General features: G+C 42.2%; 1 protein-coding gene across 3 annotated transcripts in view; it reads right to left on the bottom strand.

The window, feature by feature from the left end:
* Positions 1–17871, bottom strand: part of PALD1 (phosphatase domain containing paladin 1) — a 209491-nt gene that overhangs the window by 129561 nt on the left and 62059 nt on the right. The window contains exon 1 of one of the 3 annotated variants that reach the window (XM_075841573.1): positions 5009–5097. The exons of the other annotated variants lie outside the window; for them this stretch is intronic. Within the exon in view, the coding sequence (XP_075697688.1) occupies positions 5009–5013 (5 nt within the window). The 5' untranslated portion in view covers positions 5014–5097. Of the gene's footprint in view, positions 1–5008; positions 5098–17871 lie in introns of those variants that run through there. 3 annotated transcript variants of the gene reach the window in all.

The following is a 17871-nucleotide window of genomic DNA, read 5'->3' as shown; positions in this document are numbered from 1 at the left end:
CTCATCCACACAGACGTATTACGGCTCCATTTATTATAGGGCATAGGACTGCAATTAGCACTCCAATGTACTTCTGTATACTTCTGATTTAACACGGAGGCATACTGACCTACAAATGGAGTCTGATGGAGCCTATATGGCAGCGCATGTAGGTTGTGTGGCTCCGTGCGCAGGGTTGTACCCGAGCCCTTAAGCACATACGATGAGTGTTCTGATTTTGTTGAACACTCTTCCAAAAACAAATACATTTCCCTAATCGATACTGGCGGTATCGCCAGAAATATCATGTCTTTGCATTGCCCCAGCCCCCAGGTATTTTTTCGGCTTTTATACTAGGAGAAAAGTTTAGCCTTTTACTGAAAGTAAAAAACAATATTCCAAAGTTACAGACAACCCCTTCACTCATTGACATAAATTTTTATTTTTTAGTAAAACATTATTTCCATTTAATAAGATACAAGAGAATAAACCTTTAATATTCTATACATAAATTTATGTCTCCATGAATCTCAAAACACAATAAATCACTTTAACCGTGTGTCTTTTATATTTTAGCTTTCCCGTCCCTCCTTCCCTTTTCTTAATGTATATAACTGTACATCATTTCAACATTTTAAAATCATATTTCAATTTAATTAAAACTATAAACATTGCAAATAGGACAATAAAAAAATAAATCTGTAATGCCAACGTGCTGTAGACAGATCTTTTTCACAAAATAAATATTCTGATGCAGTCGGAGCGGATTTGTACAAAGCCCTGAGTCATCACATAGAAGAAAACCTGTGGCTTTCATATTTTCTCACACACAAAATAATATGTGCAGGAAGTTTTTTATCATCATGTCTGGAATTGGGCATTTGGCATCGGTACAATCGTTCACATAAAATGCCAAAACACAGCCTTCCTAGGCGTTAGAGGAGATGTAGTTAGGAAATATGTGAATTGGCAACTATTAAACACTGATGTCCCATAATATGTAGTTCAGACTCAGAGTTTTCCAAGCTCAGATTTTGCTGCAGAATTGCACTGCAAATGGTAAAAAAAATTAAAAAAAATATACCCTGTACTTCCGCAAAATATCAGACATGCCCTGAATTCCACACAGATTTTTTTTTCCACTACATGCAAATGGCGTTTTGAACATGTATTGTACTGGAATTTGCCACAGATTTTAGGTGCGTAATCCAAGCCAAAAATCTGCAACACAATGGTAATGTCTAAACATGGCCTATAGATCTTTCTTACCAGAAGTGGATGGGATATGCCATCACTTCTTGCCGATTGGTAAAGGCTGACAACCGCATGGACCCATCGATCACCAGACTGAAATGGCTGACACATCACAAGGAGCTGTGGTACTTCACAGAGTGCCCTCATTCTAGTAGTTAATGGGCGTTCCAGGGGTTTAACCCAAACCGATCAGTAACGGCATAAACTAGCAATTTTCTGTCACTTGCTTAGGTGGGCAAATCCTTTTAAAGCTTTTTAGACGTAAATCCGGGAAACACATTTTAATTGCTTGGAGATATCCTTGAAAACAGAAACCTACCCCATTGTATAAATGAAAAATGTTACAATAAAGAGGACTCATTTATACAAGCTGGTCACACATGGACCAATATTTCTACCAATCCCACAATCGGACTGATGATTGGGACTATTGATTCTGATGAGAAAAGAGTCTGATGGACAGAAATCCAGATATTACCTGCCCCCTCATCACAATCATCAGTCTGATCGTGTGAATTGTATAAAAAATTGGTCAATGTGTTGCCAGCTTTACTGGCCCTCTGACATAAATAAATCTGTTCTGTTGACATGCTTCTTAATTGTACAATTTTTACTATATACAATGGGAAAGTCTTTTAGCAGAAGTACATTTAAAATGTCCCGGGCCAAATGCCCTATTTATGAAGCCTCTTACCCACTCTTTGCGATCTTTGAAGTTTTACCAGCATGTTTTGGAGTAGAAAACTGGTGGGAAACAATGCCAACTTGGCACCCATGTTTATTAATGAGGCATGCGCCCTGTTATTGTATAAGCTGCACGGGGAGAGACTGGCACACTGCTCGGATGGTGCACCAGTATTAACAATAATACCTCAACGTGTCTTTTACCCAATATTTTATTGTGTCAGGGCAAAACAGAAAACTCCTTGGAACTACAGAAAAGTCTGGTAGCACAATAGTTAAAAGAGCCCTGCATTATGTCACTTCTAAGGTTTGTCTGCAAAATAGCTTTCATCACGATCATTCAATAATCCACAACCAAACAAGTTTAAGCCAAACAATGATCATGTTTGTAATATTTAATAAGCAGACTTTCTTTGTAGATTCGAACTTTGTCAGGAGACATCTGAAATGCAAGAAACAGCCCCAGGCTGCTCAGCACACTGGAGAGAACAATGCAGGTCAGACTAAAACTTGCTCAAAAGCAATTAACTGATCCAAAAAAATGACAGCATAAAACATGGTATAACTTTAGAAAACATAATCCCATAAAATCAAACGTGAGAAACATTAAACATCACAAACCACAAGTCGATCATAACAAACCATAAAGGAAACTCGACAAGTTCTGCTGCATAATGACACTAAAGAGACTCCAGAATTAATTAGAGTACATGCTGTTGGTGGCAAAGTTTCTACAATTTCGTCCCATATAACTGTGCGTGGGCTTAACACAATTGTGAATCCTGATCTTATAAACATTAGTCATCACGTTGTGTATTGGTGAAAACAACATACGATCAGCAGTCCATGAATAAAGCAAGGCTGGCCATACACATTAGACAGCTGTCCCTCATGGTTCCCACAAAAAATACATGCTTGGCAAGTTTCTTTCAATGGGGAGGGGGGAGAAGCTGCTGCCAGACATCACTTATCTTTAGGCGGAACAAAGAATCGGGCATGTTATAGTCTGATGTCATGGCTGCCCCCATACACATGGGCTCAGCCAACTAATCTAAGGCTACATTCCCACGGACGTGACAGATTTACACGCATAAATCGGTCGATGTGCGTTGCGTTTTTGCATCAGTGTGCTTTGCGTGTGGCATGTGTTTTTCATGCACTTTTTTTTTTTTCCAATGTAATTGATGTGTGAAACATCCGTGTGCTATCCGTGGAAATGCACCAACATAGGACATGCCGTAAGTTTCACGCAACGGACACTTGCTGAGTGAAAACTCCTGCATGTGTGAATAGCCCCATTGAAATGAATGGGTCGGCGTGCTGTGCGTGGTTTCAACACACCGCACACGGACGAGAATCACGCTAGTCTGAATGAGCCCTAATACATATGGCTAACTAGCAAGGGATATTCTGTGCATTGCGACTAGATTTGATCGCTTCTAGCGACAATTCCTATTTGTAGGTTGTCAACCCAGGAATGAATGACCTCTCATTGTCCTGCTCAACGCCATGAAGGTATTGTTCTTTTGACAACTAAAAAAAATTATTATTTTTTTAAATAAAAAAAAAACGCATCACATGTGGGATTGTAGCATGTAAAGCAGTCTAAACTTTAAATGTTCTCACACTCATCCGAAGGCTGGATTCCCAGGAGCGTAAACGCTGCGGAATTTTAGCAATGGAATTCTGTGTGGAAATTTCTTCGGGGGAACAAATGAACGGAGAGACAAAACCGAAAGTATCGTTTGCGTTTGCAATACCATTTATTTAAATGGCTTATTTTTGATGTTAGTGTTTCAGTTTGCCTCCATTCCGCTAGTTTTTTTTTTTTTTTCACGCAGCACACTACGCTATTGTTTCCGTGAAAAAGACAGAAACTATACTTTCCGTTTGTCTTACCCTTCATCTATTCCTCTGACGGAACATATGAACAGAAAGATAAATGGAAGGTCAACGTTGATGTAAAAAGGCACTTTGAAAATTTCATGCAGAAAGAAACAAAACGCGGAAAAGTTGTAGATGTGGTGCGACTTTCAATTCCACAGCATGTCAATTTATGCTGCGGGTTATGTGCGAAGAGTCTGCGTGTTTGGCCTATACTTTAATGCGGAGAATAATGTCTGCAACATATTTGTTTTGTTGTGGATTTTACAGCACTTACACACCGGAAACGCAGTAAAAAACCGCTGAAAATCCCCAGATGCACATATCCGCAGGAAAAACCGCTGCGTTGCTGCACCAATATGCTCAGCAAAAACGCACTTTGCAGCAGATTTCTGTGACCGATTTATCCACGTTTTTCTTTAGATTCCGCTGCAGAAAATCCCCAGCGTATCTTGTGTGGGAACATACCCTAAGGGCGTAGTCACGTGGCGCACTTCCACTGAACTTCTGCAGCTTATCATTACTTTCCAATGAACATCAAAATATTCTGCAACGCAAAAACTAGAGAAATCTCTCTGCATTGCAGAATATTTTTCCCGTCGTTTTACGCAGCATATTTTTACACTGCGGAAATACATGCAAATACGCCACGTGCGAGTGCACCCGGATTGTTCATTTGTGCCACCGGCAGTGCCTTTATTGTCTGGATTAGTTAATAGTTCGCTGGGTTTAGGTGGAGCCCACATTCCGAGGCAGGCACGATAGTGCGGAAAGGCGTAATTCCTTTGCATTGTCAACTTTGTGCATGTCCCTCGCGTAGTCATGCCGTTTTTGCATTCGGTGACAAGTTAGATTAGTATACAAGGGAAGGGCGCTCAGACATGGAATTAGGACCCCCTACATGATGCCCACATGCACCCAAAGAGCTAAGAATGTAAGTTTCTCTTCCTTGTTTCATTTCCGAGAAAGGTAAAGACTGGCAGAAAACATATTATAGTTGTTTTATGTATTATACCCAATTTAAATGAAAATAAAGCATTTATCAGTGACAACCCCGAGGCAAATCTCTGCAAGAAAATATGAATAAAATATTACAATTGTGCCATCCAGCTAACCCTTGTGAACGATATGAAGTGTAAATTCTAAAATGTCCATAACAAAAGCATATTATAAAGTGGCGATGTTGTATTCCTTGCTGGTAGCGTACCTCATATTATCCTGGCCTTAGATAGATTATTCTCTTTGGATCCATCTTCAGAGACAGAAGAGAAGTACAGCACGAGCCTGCAGAGCATGACACTGTCCGACACGGTCTGACAAAGGAACTGCCTATTTTGAAAGTGAACGCTGCTATTTATTTCTATTCATAGAATGCCACCGCTGTCTGATTAGAAAGTTGAGAAACAACGCGGAGCTTCTTTTTTCCAGTACTATGTTTAGAAAAGACCTTGCAGGTCCAGTGTTACAAATGGCACACAAAGCCAGTCTCTTTTGCAGTGAAGCTTTCCTAGTACTTCTGAGCTGGGAGCAATACATCTGTCAGGGGCATAGCATTGGCAAACAGCAAGTTTCTATTTTCCTACATGCCTATAATAATGTTTTGAAAATTATATGGTACCAGTAAAGGTAAAACTGCATTACAGGATAAGGCCTCGTGTACATGGCAGTATTATGGTTCCGTGCTGTAGGGGCACCCACACCACCCTACGCCTCTGATTTCATGCCATCACAGAGCTATTCCGCCACATACCAACTCAACAGAGCTCTGCTTTGTGCTGTGTGCCGAAAATGGTTTCTATGGCTTTGTCCATGCATTTCTTATTAAATATCTCTTTTTCTATTTCTCAATATTTAAGCTACACTGCCAAAAAGGGACAGCTGTGATCTAATAGCACCTCGCGGGCCGTTCCCACAAACCAGCTTATTCTGACACCACAGAGATGGTGCGGGCTCAGGAGCTGTGAACGTACCATCACGTGGAATTTTTGTTTGTATTACAGAGCCAACACCCGCCCCAACGGCCGGGATCGGAGAGGACTCTGATCCCGACCGTTTAAACTCTCAGAGGCTTAGAGCAATAGTATAAATACGCTGAATACTATGTATTCCAAAGCAATATACAAGCAAACGAACTAAATGATAGTAAAGTATGAAAAAAAAAAAAATCATCATAATGACCTAAAGAATAAAGAAAACGCATTTATAAACACAAGGTGAATGTCCTTAAAGGGGTTTTCCGACCCGAATTATTTTTTTTTAAAAAGGTCTGGGCGCACTTAGTATCTTCCAATATCCCCACCCCCCCCCCCCCCCACCAATACCTTCTTCTTGTTTCTGATGTTTTCCTCACGATTCCTCTTCTTGTTAATTTTGCCGATTGTTTACATGCAGGAGTTCCGGTCCACGCTAGTTTCCGGTCCCGCCTAGACTACATTTACCACAATGCATAGAGCTGGTATTTCAGCCAGCTCCTTAGCACACCTCCTCTGTTTTCAGAAAGACCGCACATTGCACTGAGCATGCGTGGAGGAAAGAGTTAGTTCGAACCACGCATGCTCTTTGAATTATTGAACCTATCCGGCCCCCACCCTTGTACATGACGTCAGTAATGACGCTCCGTACATCGAGCAGGCCGGAAGGAAGTGTGGACAGTGAACGGACGGGAATTCACCGGAAGAGTGAATTTCAGATGGGGTTGGCGTCATGTGACCCCGCGATGCAATCGGGAAAACCGTGCAGATTCTCCAGCGTGAGTAAATTGAAAAGTCACTTGTATTGCCAGTTGTAGGAGATTGACCATCACGTCAGGTTCCAGAAAACCCCTTTAAGGCTATGTTCACACGGAGTATTTTGGGGGAGGAACATCTGCCTCAAAATTCCGTTTGGAACTTTGAGGCAGATTTTCCTCTCCCTGCACGCCGATTTTCGCGCCGTTTTTCGCCTGCGGCCATTGAGCGCCGCGGGCATAAAACAGCGCGAAATACGCTTTCTCTGCATCCCATTGAAGTCAATGGGAGGTCAGAGGCGGAAGCGCCCAAAGATAGGGCATGTCGCTTCTTTTTCCCGCGAGGCAGTTTTACTGCTCGCGGGAAAAAGACGCCGACGCCTCCCATTGAAATCAATGGGAGGCTTTCTCGGGCCTTTTTTGCCGAGTTTTGCGACGCGGTTTCTCGCGTCAAAAAACTCAGCAAAATACCCCGTGTGAACATAGCCTTAAAGAGAAGGAAAAAAACTTGTGATGGTGCGGGCAAAGCCCCTGAGCCCCCACCAGAACTGTGGCATAATTTGACGACCTCTGGCATGGGCTAATAGGCAGATACCGATGGAAGACCGGTATCGGCCTATTAGAAATAGGAATGATAAAAAAAAATTCAAATGGAACAAATACGCACATGTCAAATATCTAAACATGTGCTGGAAGGATGCGGCCTATTTTTACATTCAGGACCAAGCAAGTTTTTTTTTTTGTTTTCCCATTATCACATTCCGAGATAATATATATATATATATATAATTGTATTTTTTTTGGGGGGGGGGGGGCATGGGAAAAACAGCAATTATGCCGTATTAAATTGCCGTTGGCCTTGCAGCACAAATAACACGTTGCCTTTATTCTATGGGTAAGTTTGCTTACAGGGATACCAAATATATATTTTTATGTTTTACTACTTTTGCGCAATAAATAGCACTTTTCATGGAAAAAAATTGTTTTTATTTGGCCGCACTCCAATAGCCATAACCTTAATTTTACACCGCAGTATGTAGTCTAGTTTTTTGCAAGACAAGTCATATTTTTTCATACAACCATTAAGGGGCGACTAACTCGCAATTTTGTATTTGGGGGGGGGGGGGGGTGAAAAAAAATAGAATAAATTTCACAGTTAATTTACTTTTTTTTACGCTGTTCACCATCTGATTAAAATAATTGACCACTGCATCTAAGAGGTTAAACATCCAGGGTGCATCATAAAAAACGTACCGGACACAATATATCTATAGTAGATGATCCAGAACACTTCTGTTGCCAAAATAGTTTTAAAGGGATGAAATGTACGAACATTAACAGAATCAGCTCACTTGGGCCATACACCACCAAGAAAATATCTCTGGAATGTGCCGTCCTAGATACTGCAGTGTCTGCCTATGGTAAGGCGTTATACCTACTTTACGGTTTCATAATCATTATTAGATTCCATGGGTTTAGGTAAAGTTTCTCCCCAAATAACATGCCGCATTAGTTTACTTCTTTATCTTTCCTATCATTATTACCTTCCCCGGCCTCATGCTCACAGCAGAGTCGTGTTTGCAGAGGCTGACAGAAGCACATGGAGTCGTATGATGTCAAGTAGTGCTCCGTACAACGAGTGTTACAGAACTTTTCTCCGCTTTGCACAACTTGGTGGCCAATATGCATTTATTCATAAGGCCTTACTTGCAATACACATTCCATTTAAAGGGGTTGTCCAATTTCAAAAACTCATTTTCATAAACCATATTAGGGAGATAATTCAAGTGGGTTCCCTGTTTAGGATCCTCATCTCTCGTCCAGAGAAGAGAGCAGTTGCAAAGTAGGTCTCTCATTCAGATAGTTCATTGATTTGAATGGGCACGGTGTTCATTTGCCCTTTGGTGGCGCTGAAGTGATATTGAATGCTAACTGCTAGGTTTCCCCACTTGTGATAAGGGAACCTTCTAACAAGTAGGGATTGTCCAAAGCTGACGACCCCTTTAATAAAGAATAATTTTTTTTTATTACACAAAAAAAGTCCAGTAGTAGCCATAACATTGGCACGTTTATCAAATAACACACTAGAAAAAAAAATGGCGCAATTAACATGCACCATGTTAATAAAAGACGCGTGTCTGCTTCTGTGACAAATACGACAGATATGAAAAAAAAAAAAAAAAAAAAGACAAACACACGCCAGCGCTACCACCAACAGATGTACAGCTGCAAATAAATGTGTGAGCCTGCCAAACACATTAGGGTGGTCTAACATGCGTAGATATTCGCCCGTGTTTAACCACCTTTAACAAGTGATGATCAACGATACCATTTTTTGGCCGCATAAAAGTTGCGATAAGTCGATGAACCAGAGTTTTGCTCGTTCATCGGCTGATCGTCGCCCTGTTTACACGACTCGTTCACCCGATCATTGGCCGTGTAAAAGGGCCTTTAGCGAAGAACGATTGTATAGTTAGATACCTACTGTGCAAATACATCTGTTCATAGTCCTATCTAGATATGAAGAAAAAAAATATGATACAAAACATCAACCCTTTATTATTGACTGGCTCCATTTTATGACAGTAGAAATGGAGGCCAGGCATGCGGTAGCATTAGTGTAGTTCACACAAATTCAGACAGAAAAAACACAGAATGTTACAGTAGCAGCAAAGTGTATACAATTTTCACAAATCTCATTCACACGCTGCAGAAAATTTCCATGCGGAAATTGATCTGCGGTGCAGATTTTTAAATCCTCTGCATATAAATGTCTGTTGCAGATTTTATGAGGGGTAAAATGTTGTTATGGATTCTCCACAGATTTCCCTCTACATGTCTGTGGTTTAGTACGTCTCCAGTTACACCAAATGTATTTTACAGCGTGCGCGATTTTATATAAAACAGCTAATTTTTCTTTCTAGAATGTCACTCCTACAACGCTACTGATAAACGTGCCCCATTGTGTATGGTTTTAGTCGCTTTTTCTTCCTTATAATTAACCTTTGTTAAAACTAATACTTTAATAATACAAAAGCTGTGGAAGTAGCGTGTGATATCATTAATTTCATGTTATAACAATATAAACTACGTTCACACATTGCGTAAATATTACACTGTGGAAACGGCCTTTAAATATGTACTAAAATCCGCAATGAAATACGCATGTATTTCGTTGTTCATTTTGGTACGGAAGTTAGCCGGGGATTTTCATTGCAAGGAATGAAATCCACTGTGAAAATCTGCAACAGAGCATGTTTTGAATTTGAAAATTCGCAGCATGCCTACAATCCGCATGGATTTATTACGCTGTGAGTGAATGCGGTTTGGAAAAACCACATTCACTACCATTGTACTGTACTTTGTTGCGGAATTTCAGTGTGGATTCCGCAAAAGAAATTCTGCAACAAATAGAGCAGGTTCAAACACAGTTTCTTAACATTTACGTACATGTTGTGCAAAGAGAAATTAACCTGTATTGCACAAGTAAAAAACAAAAACAAAAATTAAATAGCACTGTCAGTTTCCCTGCAACTCAGGAAGTAGAACTGTCTAATAGAGAGGACCGAACTGAAAGAAACTCTTAGACCATATTGTACCGTACCTGAATGTATTTTCAGGTAAACTTTGAAGCTACCTGACCAATTTAAAACTTTTGTAGTTTGTAACATAGATCTGACTGAGTTTATGAGGAAGTACCACAAAACCTGCACTGATGAGGGATAACAAGACGGAAACAGTAATTTTGGCCTGTATACACCATTAGTTTGATAAGAGTGATTAGAAAGGCACGCTATACTAAAATTAAAATATAAACCCCTTGTTTTTGGGATTTATGATAGAAGTGACGACATGTAAATACCTTCTGTATTAAGAAGGCAGTGATGTCTTTCCATGGAGGGCGTTATGGTCCCTTTCATCCCACAACCTTACTGCTTTTCCTGTCTAAAAAAAAACAAAAAAAACTGCTTTTCAGAAATAATAAAACACAGATTTAATTTTATTATTTGGTAAATCAAATTGATTTTTTAAGCCTTTAAATCTGCAAAAATATCAGAAGTATCACTAAGGATCACCAGATTTAAAGGTTAATTAACAGTAAAGCCCTTAGAAGTTGTCTGGAGTTACCTTTACCTCAGTATGAAACAGGACTATTCTTTTTACTATCAGTATCTCAGACACGCAGGACCCCCTGACACTTAACCCGTCAGTGCCGCTTACCTGACGGATACAGGTTTCAGCGCTAGACACAGCCGCTCTGTATACAGTAGAGATCATTTTAAATAAAATGTAAATACAAAAGTTGCACCAATCACACTGATACGTTTTAAAAAAAAGTTTTCAAAAGGTCTACATAGCCTTGAAGCATGTAAACCAGGAAAGCTCCGATGTACACGCTAAACATGTACATACTTTAGGATTACATTAGCCCGATGAAGGCCTAAAGAGCGTCCTTCTGAGGCATCAGTTTAACGTAAACGTTGGAAGCTTTTCCAGGTGTAAACCGTGGTCATAAACGTGATGTGAACAGGACCTATTATGGCATAAGAGGTAACATTATCTTTTTCTTTTGGATTCTGAATGAATCCGAAAGAGAAAACGTTTCTGTATGAAATTGGAGGGATGGTCTCAAAGATTGCCAATACGGCTGTGTGCATGAACCCTCTCACATGACACACATACAGAAAACACTGCCCTCTTCAGCTCCTGTTCCCTAGGCTCCCTGCATACGGGACGTAAATGTTGTGGATTTTCTGTGCAGATTTGCGCACGGAAAACTTGCAGCAGAATATTTTCTGCATGGAAAGAAGGATATGCAGCAATATCCACACATAAGTCTGGGTTCCAACAGGTCTGATATGTTGCATAAAAGTATGCAGCGTATCTGACCTAGAACCCGCATGGAATTCTGACTGAAAAACCTCACCAAATTGTGGAATTTCCCCTGCGGAATCCATTGCTCGAAAAATAAAAATAAGTCTATACTTACCCAGGCCATGGTGATGGCGACACGTCCCTCTGTTCTCCGTGCAGTCCAGCCTCCCGGGATGACGCTGCAGCCCATGTGACCGCTGCAGACTGTGATTGGCGACAGCAGTCACATTGGATGAAACCTCATCCCAGGAGACCAGCATGGATGAAGAACAGAAGCAAGCATCGCTATGACGACAGCTGGGGGGGGGGGTATTGGCTTGTTTACTAAGTTGAATCCAGAAAAAGGGTGTTTTTTTTCTCATTTGCCTTTGCGCTGCAAAAGTCACAACACTTAGCTTTTTTGTGGGTTTAATATCTCATTGAATTCAAAAGGGGAAAATCCGAAACAAAAGAGGAATGAATCTGCAGCATAAATTTACATGTAAATGCTGCAGAATTTCCACACAGAACTCCATTGCGGAAATTCTGCAGCATTTACACTATGTGGAAACCCAGTCTAACACATACAGATTTTGCACAGATTTTTGTAAAGACGGGGTAGGGAGACAGACAGGTGAGCCCTAATCTAGCCGCCACTCTGTCCCTGCCTACTTGCACGGCCCGTCCTAGGCGACGGCGTACAACTGGGCGACGGTCCCTAAGCTCAATATGTGTAAGACAGACAAACAGACAAGGGTACACAGAAGCTAAGGGAAATGGGGCAGTTGCCCACGGCAACACCGTGAGCAACAAGAGTAGTGAACGAGCTGAGTCAAACCAGGAGTGTACGAGGTACCAAACGCAGAGCAGGAGCGTAGTCAGTAAAGCCAGGGTCAAAATGAAGCAAGGTCAATAATAATAGCAGGAGCAGCAGAGCCAGGAAACAGGAAAGAATCACAGGCACAGACAAGCAGGAAATGAGGGTATAAATAGACCGAGGGCGGGAGCTAGAACCGTCTGGCCTAGGCTGTGATAGGTTCTCCCACTCCTCAGCCTACCAGCCTGAGTAGTAGCAGATCGAGTCACTCTATCAGACTTAGGGGAGATTCACACGAGCGTTGCGTTTTTGCGCGCGCAAACAACGCGGCGTTTTGCGAGCGCAAAAACCATTTGACAGCTGCGTGTGTTATGCGTGTCTGATGCGCGGCTGCGTGATTTTCGCGCAGCCGGCATCATAGAGATGAGGCTTGTCGACGCCCGTCACTGTCCAAGGTGCTGAAAGAGCTAACTCTTTCAGCACCCTCGACAGTGAATGCCGAACACAACAGCGAAAAACATGTAAAAAAAAAAAAGATAAAGTTCCTACTTACCGAGAACTTCCCGGCCGTTGCCTTGGTGACGCGTCCTTGGTGACGCGCCTCTCTTGACATCGGGCCCCACCTCCCTGGATGACGCGGCAGTCCAAGTGACCGCTGCAGCCTGTGATTGGCTGCAGCCTGTGGTTGGCCTGTGATTGGCTGGAGCTGTCACTTGAACTGAAGTGTCATCCCGGGAGGTCGGACTGCAGGAAGGAGACAGGAGTAATCGGTAAGTTAGAACTTCGTTTTTTTTTACAGGTTCATGTATTTTGGGATCGCAAGTCACTGTCCATGGTGCTGAAACAGTTTAACTCTTTCAGCACCATGCACAGTGAATCTCTCCCGACGTCGCGGACCGGAAATTTTTTTGCCGGGTTCGGCCAAAACGAGTGCTTTTCTGTTTCCATTCATCCTTTTGACAGCTGTTGCGCAAACACGCAGTTCGCACGGAAGTGCTTCCGTGCGACATGCGTGGTTTTCACGCACCCATTGACTTCAATGGGTGCGTGATGCGCGAAATACGCAGAGTTATTGAACCTGTCGCGCTTTTTGCGCAGCAGACAAACGCTGCGCAAAAAGCACGGACTGTCTGTACTACCCCATAGACTTGTATTGGTCCATGCGTGCCGCGTGAAAACCACGCGGCCCGCACGGACCGAATACACGCTCGTGTGAATCCCCCCTTAGGAGCAGGTGCAGACTGATTAACAACGGGCGTCGACACAGAAGCGGTGTCTGGCAGATCCTTTACAATTTTGCTGCCGGTTTGCTGTAGGAAAATGTGCAACAAATCTGCTATGTGTGTGTGTGTACTCTAAGGCCTGATTTACACGAACGTGTGCGTTTTGCGTGCGCAAAAGGCACGTAACAGCTCCGTGTGTCATCAGCGTATGATGCGCGGCTGCGAGATTTTCTCGCAGCCGCCATCATTATGACACTCCGTTTGGATGTTTGTAAACAGAAAAGCACGTGGTGCTTTTCTGTTTACATTCAGAGTTTGACAGCTGTTGCGCGAATCACTCAGTTCGCACGGAAGTGCTTCCGTGCGGCATGCGTGGTTTACACGCACCCATTGACTTCAATGGGTGCGTGATGCGCGAACAAAGATAGGACATGTCGTGAGTTTTACGCAACGCACTCGCGTTGCGCAAAATTCACGCACTATCTGCACTGCCCCATAGACTAACATAGGTGCGTACGACACGCGTGAAAAGCACGCGCGTATATTACGCTTGTGTAAATGATGCCTAAGGGTATGTTTAAATGTTGCGGATAGCTCCCGTAAACTTCCACCAGATATCCGCATGCATGGCCGCCATCAGGGCAGTACTACTAGTACTGCCGTCAGGGGCCCTCACAATGCTCGCGGCCCCTCTGCATACCTGTTGCTTCACAAACAGAACGGGGAAGATGCAGCATGAGAAGCAGAAGCTCCGTGTGGAGATTCGGCACCCCAGCTTCTCTATACAGCCGATCGGACCTGTAGGCTGGTGAGTTTTTCACCTCCCCCCCCTCTCCATCCTGCTTCCCATTCCTCCTGACCCCACTTGTAGAATGTATAAAGTATGTTAAAATTTTTGTTTTGTTTTGGTTTTTTTCATTTTCCTAGTGGTTTTTTTTTTGCCACGATTTCCGCAATCGCAGCAAAAATGGCGCAGTTTTGCCGCGATTAGATAAAAATCGCAGTAAACCGCGTGATTTGTGCCCCGATTACGAAAATTGCATTTTAAAAAAAAGATACAAAACATGAAAAAATACTGCTGTTAGGCTATATTCTCACAGTAGATGACCTAGAAAAAATACACGCAAAACACAAAGAATAATGAAAATAGAAAAATACGTCATTGTAATACATGATAAAGAACAATGGACAATAGATTAAAAGGAGGAATCCATAAACCACAGTTAAAAACGGGACAAGAGACTGCTTAACTACTGAATAAATACAGAGTACAGGTTTGTATCCATAGCAGGCCTTCAGAAAAGTGCAAATGCAGCCCAAAAGAGGGCATGAAGGTAATGTGATGACCAAATATAAATGCAGCAAAGTGCTATATAAACACAAGTGTATATGATAATATTAGGTTTAGGCAAATATGTGGTCAATAAAGACTGAAGGAAAAAACAGTTGTCTGCAGAGTTTAACGCAACATATCAAGCAGGATATATCATACCCATGGCAGATACGGCAGGGAACACAGCCAAAGTCCACCCCAACGCGCGTTTCGGCGCAAATGCGAAGGCCAGACGAAGGCCAAAATGAAAAAGTTCTGTCTCTCAGAATATGGCGGAACAAGATATTTTTATGTTTTAAGTGGTAAAACATAAAACAAAACATTTGGTATCGCCGTAATCATATAAACCTGTAGAATAAGGTGAATATGTAGCTTTAACCGCCTGAAGGATGCCGTAAAAACAAAACCCCCAAAAAGTGGCGTAATCGCTGTTTTTTGCCCATTGCACCCCACAAATATTTTTTTTTTCAGCTTCCCAGTACATTATGCGGTACAATAAATGGTGCCTTGAAAAACGACAACTTGTCCCGCAGAAAACAAACCCTCATATGGCTATATAGACGGAAAAAGAAAAAAATTATAGCTGTTAGAAGGTGGGGAGGAAAAAACAAAAGTGAGAATCCGAAAAATGGCCCAGGAGGGAAGGGGATAAATCCGCTGCATGCCTATTATGTTACAGAATTGTAACGGATTTCATCCTTTCATCCTGGAAATCCCTAGCAAATTCTGTAACGCACACATTGAGGAATTTGGTGCACAAAATCTGCATCAAAACCGCAGGTACGTATTTAGGTGCGGTTTTTACATTTTGATGCGGAATTAGGTGCAGGTTTTATGCTGCAGATTTTTTATTATTTTTTAAACTAGTCAGAAACAATTCGCAAGTGGAAACGCAAGATAAATTAACGTATCATATTTTCAAATACGCACCGCAGGTAAATTTTTGTGCAGAAAATGCGACATGTAGATGAAATTTCTTGATCTCATTTACTTTGCTGGTCCTGTATTATATGGCGGATTTGCCGCATGTAAACATCTGCGACAACTTTGCATGTAGTAAATATTGTGTGCATTTGGCCTAACAGAGTTTTTTTTTTAGCTCACCCTAAGGCCCCATTCACACATGTTGGATTTGATACGGATTCCGATGACATGCCTATGATTCTGCATCCCATGCATATGAGGTTTCTGCAACCCAGTTCACATGCTGCAAAAAAATTTCCACATGTATTTTTGTCCGCACCATGAAAAGAAATCCACTGCAGCAATAAGCAGCATGATAATTATATTACATGGAAAAGCAGAGGATAATCAACTCTGAATAACAATGGGACCCAGGCCTTGTTCACACAGTTTTTTGCAGGCGTAAAAATCTGCCTCGAAATTCCTTCAGGCTTTCTCTGCCTCATATTAATGTCAATGGTAGGTCAGAGACGGAAATGCCCGAAGAAAGGGCATGTCGCTTCTTTTTCTTGCGAGCGGTTTTTTCCGCTTGCGGGAAAAAACGCCTTCGCCTCCTGTTGAAATCAATAGGAGGCGATTTCGGCTGTTTTCTGACGAAGTTTCCAACTAGGTTTCCGCTGCAAAAGATGCGGCAAAAAAACGCTGTATGAACAGGGCCTTATTCTTGTGCGGATCTGCTACACGCTTGTGTCACATCTGCGGCAGAAATCATAGGGAAAGCCTCCAATTTTTTCTGTTGAAAAACACATTGAACTTTAATGGCAACGTAAGAGCGGAGCATTAGTGCTCCTTACAGCCTCACAAGCGCTTCCCCCTCCCTTAACATCATGTTGTTTCCCTAAGTTTATGGTGTACGTCAGGAAATCTCCTAACGTACACTATAAACAATGTAGATGATAATTCACTGGGCTCCATTATGTCCTATTAGCCTCCGTCGGGCTGGTAGATGTCGGTTTACCTTATTTTTGAAGGATGGAATAGAGTAGTAGACTTTGCTATTCCGGAGTCCCCAAGCAGCATCACAAGTGCTCTACCCGTCGACTTTGTCCCTGGGAAAGCTCCTGACATCACTGTCCATATATGTAAAGTGACGTCAGGGGATTCTCCAGGGCCGGAATCCCTGGCGAGAGCGTTGTCGAAGCTCCGGCCGTGTACTCAGGCTTTGCAAAGCTACGGACGTCACTTTACATATATGGACATCAGGAACAGCGCCATAGTCCCTGGGCAGAGCGCTTTTAGAAGGCTCCAGCCCTGTTCATGGACAGTGACTTCAATAGTTTCCCCTGGGCTATTCCCCAGGCGATGTATCCTACTGTATGCCATACAGTCGGATACGTTTTGGCTAAATAGATCAAAATCCAGAGCATTAACCGGTCACTGCCTGCTCCAGGGTTTCCTTCACTGTAAATCGACAGCACCAAAATCAGTGCCACAATTTCCGTTGCCCACCCCCGGTAGTGGAGGGGGGGGGCAGACATCTTGGATGTATGGGGCCCAGAAATTCATGATGGCGGCCCTGTCCGCATGTGCTTGGAGATGCACATTCAGATTTCTCCCATTGAAATAAAATGGGTGAAATCTGCAAAAATCATCAACTGATAAGACACGCCGTGATTATTTTCACAGCATATAGAAATTCTATCCACATGCGTCCTGGTATGTTCAGTGGTGATTTTTGGAGCAGAATCTGCAGCGTCTACTTGACGACTACTTGGTCTCGCCTGGTTTACAAAAACAGAGAGAAGCTTTTTTCTTCAGGATACAAGATCAAATAAGATTTCCGTAAAGAACGCTTAGCACAGTTATTTGCGGTTGTAAATTTGTAGCAGGAGGCACACCAACTTGTTACGTCATTTTAAGTTGAACTTCACCATTTCTCCCCTGTACTTATGTTCCTTGCACATCGGTGCATTCTAATAAATAAGACAGTTTCTTATTTCCAACTTCCTTGTAACAAACACTTTCAATGCTTTGCAAAACAGAAAGCGGCTTGCATCATGCACTATTTCCTGAAAATGCACCTTTGAGGCAGCTTATCGAAACTATTCAGCGACTTCCTGCCTAGTTTATTCTGAAAAAAAAAAAACACAAAAAAACAAAACAATGAATGGCCCATTCTGATAAACACTGTGGCCAGATTTACTAATGAAAACCT

This window comes from Rhinoderma darwinii, chromosome 11 (assembly GCF_050947455.1).
Source record: "Rhinoderma darwinii isolate aRhiDar2 chromosome 11, aRhiDar2.hap1, whole genome shotgun sequence".
NCBI lineage: Eukaryota > Metazoa > Chordata > Amphibia > Anura > Rhinodermatidae > Rhinoderma > Rhinoderma darwinii.
The sequence above is the reverse complement of the archived record's forward strand: the minus strand, read 5'-3'. Positions and strand labels throughout refer to the sequence as shown.